This window comes from Macaca thibetana, chromosome 15, assembly GCF_024542745.1.
Source record: "Macaca thibetana thibetana isolate TM-01 chromosome 15, ASM2454274v1, whole genome shotgun sequence".
NCBI classification, from domain to species: domain Eukaryota; kingdom Metazoa; phylum Chordata; class Mammalia; order Primates; family Cercopithecidae; genus Macaca; species Macaca thibetana.
The window spans coordinates 46,191,369-46,210,758 of NC_065592.1; the positions used below are offsets into that span (position 1 = coordinate 46,191,369).

Below are 19,390 nucleotides of genomic sequence, written 5' to 3' on the forward strand. Positions count from 1 at the left end.
ATTCAAGAGAGAACCTAGACTGGAAGCAACTGGAAAACACCCTGAAAGTTCACTTGGGCAGGTGGCCTATATATGTGTATTGTTCATGGCTTGCTGACAGTGATATATCACTCCCTTCTGGGAAGTCCTATAGCTGCTTGAAAACTGGAAATTTGGCACTCTTAGTGCAGGAACACTGCCTAAATACCTCTTGGAAGCTTTCCTTTCTTGATGCAGGTGCTACGTAGGCACTAGAAGCCTAAGTGGTATGGTTTTGAGCATGGCAGAGATAGAGTTTACCTCTTTAAAGTCTCTGAATCCATAAAACTTAAGGTGATAGAGACCAAATCATGGCTCCTTTCCCAAGTCCACCTTTATCCCTCAGCCACCCATGTTTCAGGGATGGCTAAATTGAGGTTGCGTAGCTCCTTGAAAGAAACAGACAGGTCAGGAGATAAGCTAATCACAAGGAATTCAGCCCCCACCCTGGAGAGTCCTTGCCTCCTCAACTGTAAGCAAGGAAGTCCAGAGGACCCTAGTTCAAGGACAGCAAACAAACTTTTTAGCTCCTTTTGCCCTCTCCATGGACAAGTCATGTCAGAGTGGGACTTTGAGGGCCAAGAGAGGCAATCCAGAGTCACTTCGAGTCAGACAAAGGCAGGACATACCCAACGGATGAGAGTGGAGTTGTATCCCAACAGACTCTGGCCATGGAGGAGCAGTGCCTGGAGGCAGAAGGGGCTCACCACAGAGCATAGCATCTTTTTGGAGTTTTTTCTTTAGGAAAAGGATATCGGAGATTAGGAATTTCTTTAAGAGCCAAAGAGGCCAGGGAGGTAGGAATTCCAAAGAGACTTCAGTTCCTAAGCCACAACGGGAAGATGTCCAGGAGATAAATGCCCATCTGAGTAGTCAAGGGGCTCCAGTGACTAAGGAGTACTCCCCAGCCAGGAATGTTGGTTGCCCAAGATCCAGGATGGCCAAGCCTTAAAGAGGATATTACTGTCATACAAGATGAGCAAATGATTGTCATAGTACTATCATTACAAAATCACACACACACATACACACACACACCTACTATAAAAACATTCAGGGGCTTATCAATGTGAGAAAAAAGACCCCAACTCCTCAGGACCAGATTGAACTAGTCTCTCCCACAGCTCTTTTACTGTCTTGACTTTTCTACAGCTCTGTGCACACTTCAGTGTCTCTAGGGGTGGTTACACAGGCATTACAATAGCAGAAATTCCTCATGCGGCCTCTAAGAAGGGTAAGGTTCAAATTGCAGGTAAGGTTACAGTCAGCCTTAGGACTTTCCCATTGAAGCGTTCCTTGCCGCAGATAGCCTTGCTTCTAGGCTCTCAAAATCCTATCCCTGGCCGGGCGCGGTGCCTCACATCTGTAATCCCAGCACTTTGGGAGGCCAAGGCGGGCGGATCACCTGAGGTCAGGAGTTCAAGACCAGGCTGGCCAACATAGTGAAAACCCGTGCCTACTAAAAAATACAAAAATTAGCCGGGTGTGGTGGTGGGCGCCTATAATCCCAGCTACTTAGGAGGCTGAGGCCAGAGAATCGCTTGAACCTGGGAGGCGGAGGTTGCAGTGAGCCAAGATCGTGCCATTGCACTCCAGCCTGGGTGACAAGAGTGAACTCTGTCTTTAAAAAAAAAAAAAAAAAAAAAAAAATCTTATCCCCAGAGTGTGCTCAGCAGGACATGATAATTTCCCAGGTCTTTTATGTCCACACAGAGGCCAAAGGGAGCAGTCTGGCCCAGCAGACCAGAATCCCAAATCTTCAGGCCCTAGGAAAAATCCCAGACAAGAATTTAGCCACAAGTCAGGAGACAGGCTACCCTAGGAGCCCCAAAGGAGGAGAGCATTGAGTAGGGGATGTAGGGTGGGGGTGTCTCCCTGCTCAGGCCAGGGGATTAGCAGATACCCTTGTGAGCAAGACCCTCTGGTTTCTGCACATTTCCTCCTTTCAAAGGAGGTACAAAAGTACCTCAGGTGAAAGGATGAGGAGCTTTTGTTCAGTGTCTTTACTGTGGGAAAAAAGCCAGTTAGTGTCAGCTTCAGCCAGACCCAGCTGAAGGCAGTGCTGTCTGGATAGTACTGGGGACACTGGCACTCAGGAGGGCATGACTGTCATGGCCTGATCCTGGAGAAGATGTGAGATTCATGCTCAGAGGAAAGTGAGCCCCAGGAGGACGTCCAGGGTTAGGCAGAGCCTGCAGATGGGCATTTCTGCAACTACAGGGCTCCTTTCTACCCAGATCGCAGGAAAGGGACAAGTGCCCCCTCATGCAGCCACCACTCAGGTCCTGAGGGCCAGTTGTCTCAGTAGACATGGGCAGGTCAGAGGGCAGGACAGACATCCCCAGATAACTGTGAGATTCAAGGATTTGCAGCTGTGTTCAATGCTTCCCAGGGAGTCTGTGTCCATAGCCAGGCCTCACCAGCATGGGCCAAGGAGGCCAGGTACCTCTGGCTACCCTCTCCAATGGCCAGGCTCTGTCTTCGGGGATGTGTCTCTTCTAGTTAGCCAGAAAGTCCTTCAGCCTCGCCAGGAGCAGTGGCTCATGTCTGTAATCCTAGCACTTTGGGAGACCAAGGCAGGCAGATCACTTGAAGTCAAGAGTTTGAGACCAGCCTGGGCAACATAGTGAAACCCTATCTCTACCAAAAATACAAAAATTAGCCGGGTGTGGTGGCACATGCCTGTAATCTCAGCTACTCGGGAGCCTGAGGCAGGAGAATTGCTTGAACCTAGGAGATGGAGGCTGCAATGAACCAAGATCACATCACTGCACTCCAGCCTGGGCAACAGAGCAAGACTCCGTCTCAAAAAAAAAAAAAAAAAAGAAGTCCTCCATCCCCTCCTAGAAGATAAATTTTCTCCTAGAAGGAAAATTTATCTGACTCAGAGAAAGTTTAGACAAGAAGAGAAAATCTATCTGTTTTCATGCTAGAGCATCTGAAGACAATGGTCTCTGTCTCTCATGAGCAGGGATATTTTTCCTTCCCAAATAGATGTTTCCTCTAATAGCTGAGTGGTACTTTCTGTCTGTGCTGTGCTTGGAGCGTATGTTTTAGAAATCCCAGGAGGCTTAGAGGAAGGCAGGGGTCAGCTTCAGCTTATACTGAGGGTCTGCTTGGGCTTCTCAACGGTGACCAGAGCCCGGGAGGGAGGGTGACAGTGGCCCTCCTCACCCACCCCCATCCCTGGTTTGTTGCTCCTGCTCAGATGCCATATTTTTAAAATACTTTATTTTTTACATAATACTGTCATTACAAAAAAATACAAAAAAACTACTATAAAAACATTCAGGGGCTTGTCAAAGTGAGAAAACCTAAAGACCCCACCCCAGGATCTGGCTGAAGCAGTCTTCCCCCAGCTCCTTCACTATGACCTTTATACAACTGTGGGGGTGGGGCGGGATCACACAGGCATGAAAGGGCTGGAAATTCCCCACACAGCCTCCAAGGGTAAGAAATAAGTAGCTTCACATATCACAAAAGTGGGATTTGGAAGTTTGGGGGTGGCTAGGCCCTGAGTTCAGAGGTGTGGGGAAAAACCTGTGACCCTGAATCTCTTGGTGGGGAATAGCTGCCACCTGACCCCAAAGCCCTTTCCCTTCCTAATGAAGGCTGGGACATGGGCCCTGCCCCCAACCTCTTAGCCTTAATACCTCAGGCCCCATTCCCTGCCCTCCACCCTTGAACACTCCTGAGAGCAGCAGGGAGGATAGAACCTCCAGCTCTGTGGGTGTAGGCAGGGCAGCTGTTGCGGAGGCTGCTGAGGAGCTCACCACCTTGCTCCAGATGAAAAGTGTCTCGTGCTCAAGTCCTGTTCACAGGTTGTGAACCTTCCCTTCTTATCCCCTCTCCTCTCTCCCAGAGAGGCACAGACAGCTCTAGGTGAGTGCTGCTTGTGCATGAATATGTGTGCCATAACCTCGGACACTGTGGACCTGGGGGTGGGGCTGAGAAAGCAATGTCCTTTCTATTCTCTTCTGCCCCCAACAGCAGGAAGCCAAAGGGAAGGGAGGGGACTGGTATTAGCAAAGCTGAGGGGAGAAGGACATGCTATGTACAGGCATGGATAAGGAATCTCTACATATCTTCAAGTAGCACTCAGGTCACTCTCCAGCCACTGCAGTGGAAACTGGATTCAAAGCTAGTGACATGAACATTGACCCCTGGCCTGGGCTAGCTCTCCCCACCTCCCTCCCACTCCCCCCAGGCAGCCCAGCTCTGAAAGGGTCAGGGACAGGAACATTTTCCTGAAAACCAGTGGCTTTTTTTTGCATTTTAGAAAAAAGTTGCCAGTGTCCAGTGGACATCAAGCTGGGTGCACATTGAGTGGAAGTGAGTGTTGGGGGTATTGCTGTGGTAGGCTCTGGACTGGCTGGGGCAGAGCCTAGGAACAGGGTAGGTGCTGCTTAAGGATCTGTCTTGTCTGTGGTGTTAATCTGTCTGGGAAGCGAACTTTGAACTCAACAATGAGGTCTCCCCGCTGAGTTGGCACTTTGGGGAAGGGAAGGCCCTCCCCACGGAGTCTCTTCACGGTGCCTGGTTTGATGACATCATTGCAGGGCAAAGGGATCACTCGGCCGTCGATGGTGGGAATGTTCACAGTGCAGCCACACAGCGCCTGGGGAAGACGAAGCAGAAAGTGAGGAAAAGGTGGGGCAAGGTGAGTGGGAAGGAAGGAAATAGATTGAGTGGGGAAAGAATGTGCCAGCTGGCAGGAAGAGGGGGAATGTCCCCACCATCTCCCCAGCACACACACACAGCCTGACTAGGCCCCACCTCCTTGAGGCTGATCAGGGCACTGTAGAGCACGTTGGTGCCATCTCGACGGAAGTGTGCATGGGGCTTGTCTTTGAGCACAAAGACGATGTCAGCAGGGATGTTGTCAGGTGTGGCGTCACCCTCTTTGGGGAAGGTGATCTTGGTGCCTTCCTTCCAGCCGCGCTTGATGACTATGTGCAGGATCTTGTCCTCGGTGCGCACAGTTCGCCCATCAGGGTTGAGGCGACGCCTTGTGATCTTCATGCGCTTGGTGGAGCCATGGTAGATCTCCTCCAGGGACACCCGCAGCTCGTGCACCACTGGGGGATCCTGCACCTTGCGCCGAGGGTACAGTGGTTCTGGCGCTCGCCTCGGACCCCTACTCAGCCCATTGAAGCCAAAACGGCCGAAAGCACCAAATGGGTCCTCATCTTCATCCACATCCATGTCATCTGGGTCAAAGCCACTGAAGGGCCGAGTGGAGCGGCTGCTGGCAAAGAAGATATCGAAGGGGTTGGAGCCACCAAAGAAGGAGGCAAAGGTGGCATGGGGGTCCCCATGAAAGGTGTAGTGAAAGGAGCCACTGGAGCCACCTGATGTGCCACCGCCGGTCTTCAGGCCTAGAGGGGAGGAGAAGTTAGGGGCAGTGTGGCTCATCCTGGCCCCACCCCAGTGTCTTCCCCCTGCCCTCTAGCTCCCAGTTCACAGGCCTAGAGAAAGAGGCAACATTTAAATCCCACAGAGAGGGCCAGGCTAATAGAGTAAGAAAGGCTTCTGGCAAGATTATTTTCCATTCCTAATTATATATTTAATAACAATGCACAACTTGAGATTCAAAGAGGTTGGCTTACCCAATAGGTGGAAAAGCCAGGACTAGAGGACTTAGAGGATGTGACTTCCAGTCCTGTAATCTTTTCCACATACTCATGGTCCAAAGGTGTCTCAAAAAGCTTTGAATGACTAGCCTGGTATCACATTACAAGTCATACCTGGTTCCCAAATCTTTGCTTATCTCCAAAGACATACAGGACAAGGGGCAATCAGACAGGATGTGACCACAGAGGGGGCTGGTAAGTGAACAGTCGTAAATAGGGTAGGGATGCAACCCAGGAGGAAGACCACTTTCACTCTGCTTCTAGCAATATTTCCTCTTTCCCTGACTCCTGCTCAAATGGGAAATCAGGAGGCCTTAAAAAGTGGGAAAGCTCATTAGCTTGGAGATGAAGAGATATTTTTCTAGAAAAAATTTTCAAATGCTTTGTTCCCACACTCTGCTCGGTGTTACACAACTTTAGGGAGTGTCATTCACACATTGTACAGACATAGACTACAATGGGAATGGAGCTCCCTGGAGTTATACAACAGCGAACTCCATATCCCACACCTAATGTTGAGCAACCAAAATGCATGAATGGGCTGGCACGTGGCAGGTGGTGACCTTAGCTGCTCTCTCTGTCGGGTCCTAAGGGGCTCAGATTCCTGGAGGCAGCTTTCTTGCAGAGGAGGAGGTGCTGGCGGTAGTGGGGGATGTGGGGAGAGGGTTCACACTGAAAACTGCTCTGGAATATGGAGACTATGGATGGGGTCTAGGCTAGGAAAGAGACCCTTCTCTTTGAGGCCGTTTATCTAGAATTTCAACTGATCATGGAGATCTGAGCCTAAATTAGCCTCTTATTTCCTGGAACCACAAGGGCAGATTTGAGTTTCACTAGAGAGGACAAGTGGCAGACGGTTCAGGGACTTGTGGCAGCTGCCTCTTCACCCCTCCCCCAAGACCTAGGATCTCTTCTTTCCTTCTATCGAGGGGCTGATTATCAAGCAAGTGTAAGCAGCCTGGCAGAGCTTGGTGAGAGAGGGAGGGAGGCTGGACCGATGATGAAGGGAAGGGGTAATTCTCTCTATAGAGATTTCTGTTCTTCCACTGCTACCCCCTTTCAAGCTGGGAGCAACTTGTCCCTTGCTGGAGCTGCACACGGAGTCTGTGTGCATAACTGCTCTATAATAGATGGCTGCTGGGGATTGGGCAGGGTGGACAGAAATATAACCAACATTTCTAAGCTGCTTCTCCCTCCCCAGGTCATGGAGGTCCCCTTAAGGCCATGCTGCATCCTCAGGGGCCCTCCTGGGATGGGGTTCTGCATCAGAACCTGGCGTCTGGACCCCTTCACTTAGGCAGAAGGGGTGAAGTATCTCCGGGGAGCTCTCCCAGCTCCTGCCTTCTTTCTAAACAAAGGTGAGGCTGAATGGAGGAATGGGTGCAATTCCAAGACAGGTCACATGGTGGCATGGTGTCTGCACTGCTTCCCTCTTTCCCACTCCTATCCCTCCCATTGCTCCATGCCAGAGAGAAAAATGTCTTAGCTGGAAGAATACTGGGGGTGCCAGCCGGTATCTGGTGAATCTGGGAGTTGGCACGTCTAGGAGGTAGGCAGGAAGAATGGAAGGAACCGGCAGCATGGAGAATAGGAAGAGGGAGTTGGGAGGACGAGGGTGCACAGAGGGGCATGGAACACAAGGCCAGGAGGAGGGGAAGAAAATAACCTTCTTATCTACATATGATTAGCCCATTTAGTTTTGAGGATAGAATGGGGAGGGTGAAGAGGAGGAGAATGTGAAAGAAACGTGGATTCTGTTGGGGAGGAAGGACAGTTCTTCCCAGGAAGGAGAGTCCTCAGCGTGACAATGTCTCTTAATATAGCCTGACAGGTGCCTGTGGCTGGCGGATGGCAGGCAGCCCTGAGGGGCAGGCCCAGAATTAGCAGCTACATCATGGCCGTGGGATGTGCTGGGAGGGGCCTCCCTCTCAGAGGCTTTATTTGGGCCTTTCCTGCCTCCCACCCCATGGCCACCAGCTACCCCAGGGAAGGGGGAAGATGCCAGCAGCAGTTCCCCTTCCACCCTTGGATCCCTGCCACTTCCTCTGGGAGGCAAAGCTCCACCTCTGTTCTGCTGGCCAGAAGCAGGCAGGACTGGGGGAGAGAAGGGGAAAACCATTTCTGCTCAGAGCTCTGGTAGTTAATTCCCAGGCTGCTTAAGGGCCAGACTTTTATGCTGATGAATGTAAATGCTCTGTCCTCAGAGAGCCACACACTCCCTCTCCCCAACCTTCCCCATCAGCCAATGAAGCAGCAGAGACTTCAGGCAGGACTAATAAGGCTGGGAAGGAAAGAAGGGCGGGGAAGGCCTCTGGCTCTTGCTTCAGACCTCTCTAAGGCCTGAACCCAAGGAGGGAGGGAGCATAGAGAGGCGGGGAGAACTAGGGTGAGCTGAGCTGGGTAGTGGGTGGGCTCCTGTCTCCTCTGGGTGGCAGTGCTGGAAACCCGTGCCGCCCTCACCCCTCCACAGCCTCCAGTTCCCTGCTACACAAACTGGTGCACCCAGGACCTCTACCAAGCAGAGGGGTCCGGGATTGGGCTAGAGTGCTGCCCTCTTACCTTCCTCCCCATACTGGTCATACAGGCCCCGTTTCTTGGGGTCACTCAGCACATCATAGGCCTCTGCAATCTCCTTAAACTTCTCCTCAGCGTTGGGTTCTTTATTCTTGTCTGGGTGGTACTTCAAGGCCATCTTCCGGTAGGCTTTCTTGATCTCATCCTCATTAGCCCCCGATGGGATCCCAAGAATCTTGTAATAATCTTTTCCCATCACAGCCACTGGACCAGCACTGGTCTCCTTGTTTCTGAAAGAAACCCAGGGCCAAGACTTGATGCCTTCTCCTCTTCTGCCCCAGCCCTGTTCCTGATGATCTTGCAATCCCTAAATGACTCTCTGGGTAACCTTCAGCAGGTCATGCCTGTTCTGTGGGCCTGTATACCCCCCATCTGTAAAATGAAAGGTTTGGACTAGATGATCTCTTCCGGCTCTGACATTCTAGAATTCTGTGATTCTGTCCTCACCTCCTGGGTTTTCCCAGCAGGAAAATGAAGGTTGTGGCCCACTCTTGGGGCTAGGCGGAGGCCCTGGTCCTTGGGCCAGTCTGAGGACCCCTGAGAGGCCCTGCTGAGTGAGGTGGCACCATGGACTGAGCGACCCACACACAGGAGCTGGCGAAGGTCAGTGTAACGGGTGAGGTCACCTGAGCATCGTGGTCTCCTACGCCACACCTCAGGCATGGTGCCCAGGCTGAGGGCAGCTGGGGCAGTGGCCCAGGACTGGGAACAGGCCTGGGTCTTCCGCCAGCTGTCCTGGCCAGCCAGACTGAGTCAGGGAATGGGTGTCTGGAGTCCTCTCTGCCATTGGAGACCCCAGGCCTCCCCGCCCCCACCCCCTGAAGATGCTAAGCCTCACGTGTGACTCAGATCACAGGGTGACTCACAGCCTTTGGAAACTGCTGTTTCCAACTCCCTCATTAGCAGGGGGTGCGATACTGTCCTTCCCCCAACCAGGGCAACGGTTCCCTTATTTCCCAGCGTCTACACACAAAACTGTGAGGGTTGTGCCGCCTAAGCACCAGTGTGAGTGAACAAAAGCATCCTGGGGACAGGACTTTTTAAACCCCAGCTGTTAGGAGACAATTGGGCACTAACCAACCACCATTTCCTTAATACTCTCCTAGCCCCACCCTGCGCCCCAGTCCGCCCTGCAGTTTAGGATCTGGCCCAGCGTCAGACCCATATTCCTCTGAGTCCCTTTTAAGGTGGGTGCAGGAGCATTTGTTTTAAGAGAAACGCACAACCCAAATTCTTCCATTCCAGTCTCCCTCCATCGGTGTGTCTGTGGTGGATATCAGGGGAAGGGGGACTTTCCTGTAGCTAGAGCTCTCTGGGGGAATGGCCAGAAACCATTTTCAGCCCTTCTGAGACTTGGCCAACCCCTGCCAAAGCCAGGAGAACCAGAGTCTTTCTAGCAATGTCCTAGGCTGGTAGCCACAGCTGAGACCTGCCTTTCTGCCTCTGACTGCTTCACAGAAGGGAGGTGTACAGGGTGTCCTGGCAGGAGTGAGGGCTGTAACCGGGTAAGGGGGAGGTGCCCAAGGCCTAGGTGGGCAGGGACAATGGCCCTCACTTCTGCCCCATAGGCTCTGCTGCAGGTGGCTGGGTTGACTCATGGTTCTGGGAGTCACCTTTCTCTGACGAAGAAAAGGCTCAACAAAGGCGGGTACTCCCCCATCACCCCCCACCAGCATGTCACGTCTGTGGGGGAGATGTAGGGGGGGGATTGGGAGAGGCAGAGAAGAAAGAGCACCCTGGGTGGGGGGGCAGCCATTTTCAGAAATGGCAGCAAAAGCCGTCTGAGAGGGAGCTGGGGGTGGTCTGCCATTTCTGCCTCAACCCACACCTTCTTCTCCCTGGGACTGGGAAGGAACCCTAGCACACCAAGAGGGTGCCCCCAGAGAACTACAGCAGCTTCCAGGCAGAGGGCCAGTGGAACAGTTCACCAACCACCCACCTCCTTTTTCTGTCCCTGCGTTACCTCCGCACCCGGCCAGCTTCCTCCCTGGTACCCACCTGCTAGCTGCTCTAGGCCCATACATCTCTTGCCTCCACAGATACAGGGCAAGCTCTTTCAGGATCTGCCTCCTTTTTCTACTTCTGCTTTCCTCCCTCCTTCCCTTCCCCCCTACCCACAGGCCACGTGTTGGAATGACAAAGGAGCCCCATGGCATGGCACTGCCTTTGATGGAGAAGAATGAGGAGGATGTTAAGGTAGAGGCAGGAAGGAAAAATGGGGAGAAAATGGCAAGGGGGACTGTTGAGGTACAGGGAGGGGAGATGGCTGATACCGAAAATGATGTACTGATGGAGGGGGATGAGTGACAAGTGGAAATGGCTGAGGTGGAAAATGGGTTAATGATGGGTTGAAAGGGAGGAATGTAGAGAGTTGAAATATTGGAGGAAATGTCTGTGGAAAATGGATACCTGAAGGGTTTGAGATAAGAGGAATGATAAGGGGTGCAATTCATTCAAATATGTAGGTGAGGCAGGAGAGGGGTCCCTGTATGTCACGGAGGGGATGAGGATGAGGTGGAGGAAGCAGGAAGGCAATGGAAGGGATGGCCGTGTGGAGGGTTTGACTGGGTATGGGTATGAGTGCCCTTCTCCGGAGGGACTTACCGAAACTTTACAAACCCATTCAGCGTCCACGCTCGAAGTTTTAAGGGCTCCAGCTGAATTTTAAACATCAAGCTGGCTAAGAAGTCTTCTCCCCAGGAGTGTGGGAAGCTCCGGAAAGCTCCTCGGGCCTGTAGTGGGGGTGCTGCTGGGGGTGGGCAGGAGAGCACTGTGCGCTTAAACATGCCCAGCCAAGCCCCTCACCTCTGATCGCTCCACCGGAGCCGGCCTGAAGTGCTGCAGCTCTGGAAGCCACCTCCTCGGACTCTCAGAGGCGCGTGCCCAGCAAGGCCTATCTGGCGCAGCAGGTGCCGGACCTGATCCCCAGGTGTGGAGAGTGAAGGGAGAGGACCCGTGGCCACCTGCTCTCAGGTGCAGCAGTGTCTGGCTGGCTGTGAGCGGCTGTATGGCAGCGTGTCAGTGAGGCTGGGAGTGCAAGCGTGTGTTTGTGAGTGGCAGCGTGTGTACCTGTGACAGGTGTGATTGTGAGGGCCCGAGAGGCAGTGAGCTCCTGTCGCCTCTCCCTGGGGAGGACCCGACCCCAATCCCCAAGAACCTACTCAATGAAGTCACTGACGGGAGTCTCCTCCCTCGCGGATGGGCGGGGCAGAGCGGAGCTCGGCCGGGACAAAAGGCGCGGCGAGGAGAGGAGGGGAGGGGGCTCGGGCGGGGGAGGGTGGTCGGTGATGTCACCCGCTCTGGCTGGCTGGCCTGCTCACAGACGCCTCCGTCCCACAGAACCCAATCTGGTCCGGTCCGACCCGACCCTCCCCTCCCCTCCCCGACCCTCCCCTCCCCTCCCCGGCTCAGACGCTGGCTGCCCCCTGTAACAGCCAAGCCCGGGTCGAGGACTCCGAGCACCCTGCAGACCCCAGGGCCCCGCACCCCCACGGCAGCAGAGCCTACGGGCCCTCAGTGTCCCAACCCCCCAACACCAGGAGCCCTGGCTTCGCGACGCCCCGCTCCCGGGACCCCCGAGTCCTGGCTCGGCGCCCTCACCGGTGAGGAGCTGCGGGCGCCGCCGTGGTCCGTGAGACAGCCGCTGCCCCCTCCCCCGGCTCCGGCTCCGCCGCCTCCACCCGGGACAGGAGTCGCCTGCCCGCCGGCCGCCGACAGCGGGACCGGGAGCCCGCCCCCACGGCTCCGCCTCCGCGCCGCCCATTGAACCGCCTTCCCGTCACTCAGTTCAGCCTCTGCTGTGATTGGGCAATTTTCAACAAGCGGCCTGGTGATAGCCGCCCATCCTCCGCCCCTGTCACCCGGCCACACGCGCACACATTCCAGGCAGTGATTGGTATGGATCTGATTGGCGCCCTCTGGGATCACTCAACCACGCCTCTTTGCCATCTTGTCGTGCCATTGGTGAAAAAGACAGAGGGCGGCAACGCCACTCGGCCTTTGATTTCATTGGCTCGTGCCTGAGACTCAGACCCGAGCCCGGGGCAACTATATTAGTCCAATCTCCGGGTTGAGAAGGTGGGACGTACTGGCCACTGCTCGAATCCCAGGAGAACCTTCTGGAACCCTTGCGACGTCAAAGGCAGCCTTAAAGGAAAACTGTACCCACCAGTTGGCCGTGCGGCCGTGCATTCTTTTCTTTCTTCATTGGGGGCAAGGGGGAGAGAACAGTGCACTCTGGGAGGTGTAGTCCCTGGACCGGGGCCAAAAGGTCAGCGCTTCTTACTCGCCTTTCAGCCAACGGTGTAGCCACCTCGAGCTGACCTCATTTAGCTTTACCTTACCCTGACCCCGCGGTGGCCTGACGTGACCTAACGGAATCTCTAACAGACCCCACGGATGCCGGGTTTCAGAGCCCTCCGGACCTCTTCCCTGAGGGAAACGGATGGCTCTGCCCAGGCCGGCGCCTCCAGGAGTCTCCCCCGCCCACCCTCTGTACAGCCCCTCATCCTCGCGCCCCTCCTCAGCGACCCCGCGGTGCCCATTTCAGTCCCCTTTCTAATCAGTCTCTCATCCTGCTTCCCCCTGGAGTGCCTGTGTTTTAGCCCTTTCCTTCTTGGCCCTCAATGATCTCCTGTCTTCCTTCCCGCAGTGATCCGTTTTATCCTATTCTTGGTTCTTTCTTTACACCCCCGATCTCCTATCCTAGATCTCCCCTTTAATCTTTCATCTCACTCCCCAAGATCCCCTTCCTTACCCTCAGAATCTCTAGTCTCCCCCACCCCCCATTAAGTCATTAGATCTCAGCCCCAGTGTCCCCGATGCAGGGAGCAGGCGGGGCTGCGGAGGCGGTCGCCGGCGGAAGCCGCCACTCGAGCAGACACGGTGCCTGGCGCCCACGTCACTGTCTCCCAGGCCCATCTGTGCTCGAGGGAGCGGGGGTGGGGAGGGAGTAATTTGGGGGTGAAGTCGGGGAAGAGTGCTGGGGGACTGACGATAAAGGAAGGGTCAGGCCAGAAGCTCTCCTTTACTTCTTTCTTTCCTATTTTCCAGAGACAGAGTTTGGACACCCATGAGGTCTTGCTAGAAACTGCGGCTTGAGTACCTGGGCCAAGAGCAGAGCAGGGAGGGGGCCAGGGTCCTGGGGTCAGTTCTGCAGATTCTTCACTACCTGCCTTCGTGCCAGGAGTCACTATGGGGCTCCCAAGGGTAAAGGGGCATGAGGTGTGAAGGAAGAAAGAGACTTGGGGTGAGAGGAGGATGGAGAGGAAGTGGGGTTGGGGGCCAGGAGGGGAGCAGAGATGGGTGATGAATGTGGGGGAATGAGGAGCATGAGGAATTTGGGGAAATGGGGTTGAGGGAGGGTAGGTAGGGAGAGGGAGTGGTGAGAGGATGGGGAGATGGGGTGAGGGGGATGAGGAGGGGAGGGGCATGGGGCAGATGAGAGATAGGGTGGGAGTAAGGAGGGCAGAGGAAAGAAAGGCTGGGGAGGGGCGGGGAGTCAGGGTGGGGGATGAGGAAGGGTGAGCAACGAAAGGATGAGGCACAGAGATGGGGTGAGGAGGAGTGAGGAAGGGGGAGGGTAGGGAGGAGGGATGGACTAGTGTGACACAGAGATGGGTGAGGTGGGGTGAGGGGCCCTGCACCGCTGCTGGCTCCTCAGATCTGGGGGCTCTCTCTCTCCCACCTCCAGACTTGTGGGGCCCAGGCTGTGGGTGGCTCTCCTTCTTCCTATTCCAGTTCTGTCTCTTTTGCCTCCCCCAACCTTCCCTGTGCCAACACGGAGGCAGAGAGTTTAGTCACCAGCCTTTACCTGGCCCCTGCTAATTCTAAAGTGTAGGCTCGGACCTTTGAGGGTGTGGGACTGTGCCTTTAGGTGTTGGTGGCACGGACTCCACTGTTTGCCTAGTCCGCAGTTCCTGCCTTCAGTCCCATTGTCCTGGGTGTCAAGTGTGTGTGGTGCTCGGTGTGGCATGGACCGTGGCAGTGTGGTCTGGAGTCTATGCACCTTGTGAGCTTACACGCCACACTGGCACCTCATCTTTGTAAATGGGGATTGGTGCCTCAGGGGGTTGTTGAGAGGGTTAATTAAGGTAACACAGGTAGTGCACTTAGTTCTGAGCTGGGCATGTAGTTTATACCCAACCAATGGTTAACTTGGTTAACTCAACCAAGTTAACCATTACTCTACATGTTCACAGATGCTGGGAGTGTGAGTGCATCTGTAAATCTGTGAGTCTGATTGGGAGTTATTTATAGTGTGATACTGGTAATGTGATTTGTGAGTGGATCTGTGCAGTTATTTTTGTGTGGTGGTGTGCCTGATTCTGTTATATGTTGTAGGTATATGATTTTGGGTCAGTGTACATGTGTGAGTAAATGACTGTGCGGGCATGTGTCTACATGACAAAGAGTGGATGAGGTATGTGGCCGCTGACACATTGACACCATGTCTGCCAGCGTATGCACGCATCTGCGATCATGCCAGTGCCAAACGCCCCCACTCACCCTCCCTCCCCTTGGAGACGTCATAACCCTAGGTGTCCCTCATTTCCTCACCCTGAGGGAACCGGAACCCGTGGGCAGGGGTGGGGGTGGGTGCCAGTGAGGAGGTGTTTTAGACAGAGGCACACGTTCCCTCCCAGACTGTATAGGGAAGGGAGCCCCTATCCTGCTCACATCCCAAAGGCTGCAGAGGAAGTGCCCCCAGCCTGTTTTCAGTTCCCTTTCTTGTCACCATGGTAGCGGTTGCCAGGGGTTCCCATGGTTGCTAAGATCTGGGTGTGGGAGGCTGCCAGGCCCTGTTGCCAGTAGAAACAGAGAATCCTGTGGGGAAGGAAGACTACCCTCACAACTGCCAGCTCTCTGCAGTGACAGAACTGGCCCTTGGGCCACTTCTCTCCCCCAGTTGTACCTATGATATGTATGTGGTAGTACTAGTGTGTGTGTGGGAGCAGAAGCGGGGGCTCTACAGGAAACCAAGACTAGAATAATGGGATACTAGAATACTGAGGAAAAGGGGGCTCCTTGGCCTAGCCATCACCATCCTTAAAGTTGGGAGGGCCTTACGAATTAGTGACTACCCCCCATCTCTACTAAAATACAAAAAAAAAAAAAAAAAAAAAAAAAAGCCAGGTGTTGTGGCGCGTACCTGTAATCTCAGCTACTCAAGAGGCTGAGGCAAGAGAATCGCTTGTACCCAGGAGGCAGAGGTTGCAGTGATCCGAGATCGCGCCACTGCACTCCAGCCTGGTTGACAGAGTGAGACGAGACTCCCTCTCAAAAAAAAAAAAAAAAAAAAAAAGAGTGACTATCTCTTTCTGTCCCCTGTCCCTCATACCTCTCCCCTGGGCAGTCTCCCTGTTTGTTCTTGAGTTCTCCAGTGACTGGGTACTCATTACCTGATGCTTTTTCCTGGGCGTAGGAATGCCACATTGACCCATCACCTTGGCTGCAGACGGCCTCTCTCCTGTGATCAGACTCTGAGCGTCTCACCTGATACATGCTTCATGCTGACACCCAGGCCCAGACTTTGGTCCTACGCTGAATCCCAACTTTGACCTCAGCCTGAGACACAACCTGGTTATTGTCCTGGTAGAAACAGTTCCCCAAATCCAGCCTCTGCCCAAACCCTCCTCTTAGACATGGCTGAGCCCTAATTTTGATTAAAAATACTTGAATTTGGCCGGGCGCGGTGGCGCAAGCCTGTAATCCCAGCACTTTGGGAGGCCGAGACGGGCGGATCACGAGGTCAGGAGATCGAGACCATCCGGGGTTTAGGTGAAACCCCGTCTCTACTAAAAAAATACAAAAGAAAAATTAGCCGGGGGAGGTGGCGGCGCCTGTAGTCCCAGCTACTCGGGAGGCTGAGGCAGGAGAATGGCGTGAACCCGGGAGGTGGAGCTTGCAGTGAGCTGAGATGGCGCCACTGCACTCAAGCCTGGGTGACAGAGCGAGACTCCGTCTCAAAAAAAAAAAAAAAAAAAAAAAAAAAAAAAAAAAAAAACTTGAATTCATCTTCAGATTCAGTTCTGATCCTATACTGAACTAACTGAACACTCCGGGATCTAACTCCGTGATATTCGCTGGTGTCTCCCTGCGTGTTCTGAACCTATGGCTGACCAGCACCAAAAGGGTTCAGAGGGGTGATTTCCTGCCTTGGGATGAGAGCGCAATGTTAGGGATAACCAGCAGAGGGCGCGCAACATCAGGTTCTAGAGGCAAGCGCCCAAGAGCCCACCTGTGAACTAAAAAAATTAAAGTTCTCGATTTTGATGCCAAAACTTTGGGTTTATGTGGGTTCTTACAGTCATGAATCTTCTCCTCCTGGCTCACCTGGGCTTAGCACCGGGTATGCACAGAATGTGCTTAACTGTTTATTGGCATCTCAGGTCTCAAGAGGACTGAAGTCACCCCACCCCGAAATCAGCATTTCTGTCACATGCTTAATACAGCTCCACTGCCTTTCCTGGTAACCAGTTATGTTTGGTCCTATTGAGCAGAAATCTGCCTCTCCATAGCGTTCACATTTCATCTTAGCCCTGTCCTTGAGACCACACTGACCTCATTGGCCCATCTGCCAAACGTCACCATCTGCATCCTTCAAATCTGCTTCTCTCCAGGACCCATTCCTTCATGGGTTCATCCCCTGCCTTTCTCAGTTCTACCCACTAAGATCATGTTCGCCTGAGTGGGTTTCAGTTTGTGGTGCCCAGTTATGATTAGCTTTTTCCAGGAGAGCTGGTGCAGGGTACAAATGAGCCGACCTGCCTCCCTCCTCTGACTCTGAACTTCTTTCCACATAGGCTCAGAATACGTCAGTTTGTGTGTGTGTGTGTGTGTGTGTGTGTGTGTGTGTGTGTTTGTTGTTTTGTTTTTCTTTTGAGACAGAGTCTTGCCCTGTTGCCTAGGCTGGAGTGCAATGGCGTGATCTTGGCTCACTGCAACATTTGCCTCCTGGGTTCAAGCAATTCTTCTGCCTCAGCCTCCTGAGTAGCTGGAACTACAGGTGTGCACCACCACACCTGGCTAATTTTTGCATTTTTAGTAGAGACAGGGTTTCACCATGTTGGCCAAGCTTGTCTTGAACTCCTGACCTCAGGAGATCCACCTGCTTCGGCCTCCCTAAGTGCTGGGATTACAGGCGTGAGCCACCACACCTGGCCCACCAGTTTATTTTTTGGCAGCCACCTCATACTGTTCACCTATACCAAGTTAAGGCTCTTTTCTCACTGAGCTGCTAAATCACCTCTTGTTCATTTGTACTTGTTATAATTTTGAATGGAGAGCTGTATTCATTTTAAACAAAGATACTTGAAATAAAATAAATTTGTTTGCAATACATTCTCAATTTTAGGATACTCTTTGGGCTTGGAAATCTCTGTACTTGATGTTCACTCAAAGGTGGGACAAGGAGGGACTGAAGGTCCTCAGCTGGCTTGGCTGTGACTTCAGCACTTTGGACAGAGGCAATCACGGTACCCACCACCCCACCATCCAGCTATGCCTGGGACTGTGGGAGGGTGGAGATGATACACTCACAGCTTTCAGCTGGAGCAGAAATCCTTTCTACTTACCCAGTGCCTTACAGTCTGTAAAGCTCTCTCCTCTTACAAAACTCTTTCCTCAATTAACCAGCCCAGGAGGCTGACAAGACAGGGACTGTCCTACAGATTTTACAGTTGAGGAAACTGAGGTTCAGCAAAGTCAACCTCCAAGAAACCCTTAGACAGGGTGGGGTTGGAGAGAGCACTACTCCATGTTTAGCAAATTTAGCAGCCATTGATTCTTTTAAGAAATGACTCTCCCCAGGGAGAAAGAGGAAATGCATTTGAACCAGAGCAGGACAGGATGAGTGGAGGTTTGTGTGGAATCAAGACCCTGGCCAGTCCTGGGAGCAAGTGGCAGTTGGTGGGAGGAACAGTCCTCAGAGGGTCTAAAGCTCCAGCCAGGACTGCTGAACTGAGGGCAGGGAAACCTTATTCATTCGGGCCCACAGATACCCAGCCTTTATGCCTCTTTTTCTGTCCCAATGCTTAGCTTTACTGAGCCTGGAGACAAGGACAAAGGGCTGGTGGGATGTCATTAATCTGCTCTCAGTCTGGTGGACCCCATGGGAAGACTTCAGGGAGGAGAGGTGTGGGAGCCGCATGAGTGGGTGGGGTGAATTGTGCAGTGGTAAGAAATCCGTGCCATGGATACAGGCCTGGTTACCTGTCTGTGTCTATTCCCAGGGTGGAGAGGGGAGATGCTGGCTTACACAGCAGGGGTTCCTTTGAGGTAAGCTTTGACAGGAAGCACAACAAAGTGGCTAAGAACATGTCCTCTGAAGGCAAACTGCCTGGTTCCCCTACTTCCTGTGTGGTTGTGTAACCTTGGGAAACATGGGGTCTCTGTTCCTCATTTTTCTCACCTGCAATAAAAATCTCATAGGGTTATTGTGAAGATTAGTGACTCTATGCAAAGCACTGCCAAGTGCATAGTAAGTGCTCAAAAAATGTTAGAGATGACTTGTACTTGGGATCTTCTCTGGTTTTGGAGGTAGAGTATGGGCCTCTGATCCATAGCCTAGAAATGCTTTCTCACCTATAGGTACTGGCTCTGTTCTCACCAGATAAAAAGGATGAATGAGGATCCCATAGTCCTCCAAATGGCATCTCCAATCTTAACTTTCCCAACCCTATCATATTACATTAAAGCAATTTGTCAAAATGGGGAGGAAACACTCAGACCAGGAGAAAATAGCCAACGAGTTTCCTTACTTTTAGCTCAGGAGGAACTTGGAAGTGTCTAAAACTAGCCCTGGGGCATGGCACAGGGCAGAGACAACACATAGCAGACAGCTTCGGAGACCTTATGACCTCATCCTCAATTTCTTTGAAAGCTCTGGCTCCCCACTTCAGTGCTCCTGTTTCCGCTCCGTATCTGTGCTGGATACAGAAATATCAGTATCTCTGTATCTGTATGTGTGGTGCCCCTACCTCTACCCATCTCTTGATTTTTGGGAAGCTCAGGGCCAGGAGAACTCTAGAAAGAGTCACAGCATGTTGTGTCCTTCCTGGCAGCCGCAGCTGCCCGTCTTATACTCAGACCCGGGGATTGGTCAACAATGGGAAACCACACAGAAATGGCAGCTTCCCCAAACAACAAGAAACCGGAAGCCGATA

The 19,390-nt window shown here is 52.9% G+C and overlaps 1 protein-coding gene across 5 annotated transcripts; it reads right to left on the bottom strand.

Moving 5' to 3' along the window:
* Window positions 1-3,232: 3,232 nt before the first annotated feature.
* Window positions 3,233-11,912, bottom strand: DNAJB5 (DnaJ heat shock protein family (Hsp40) member B5). Of its 5 annotated transcripts, none has more exons than XM_050760786.1 (5): window positions 11,826-11,912; window positions 10,830-10,971; window positions 8,211-8,455; window positions 4,795-5,396; window positions 3,233-4,636 (listed from the first exon to the last, which is right to left on the bottom strand). In XM_050760786.1, the coding sequence occupies exons 2-5, from the start codon at window positions 10,895-10,897 to the stop codon at window positions 4,403-4,405; spliced, it is 1,149 nt and encodes a 382-aa protein (XP_050616743.1). In that variant the 5' UTR covers window positions 10,898-10,971; window positions 11,826-11,912; the 3' UTR covers window positions 3,233-4,402. The 5 variants fall into 5 exon arrangements, with proteins under 5 accessions (XP_050616743.1, XP_050616744.1, XP_050616746.1 ...); XM_050760787.1 differs by having other exon boundaries at window positions 10,830-10,974; XM_050760789.1 differs by lacking the exon at window positions 10,830-10,971 and adding an exon at window positions 11,031-11,143.
* Window positions 11,913-19,390: the final 7,478 nt, after the last annotated feature.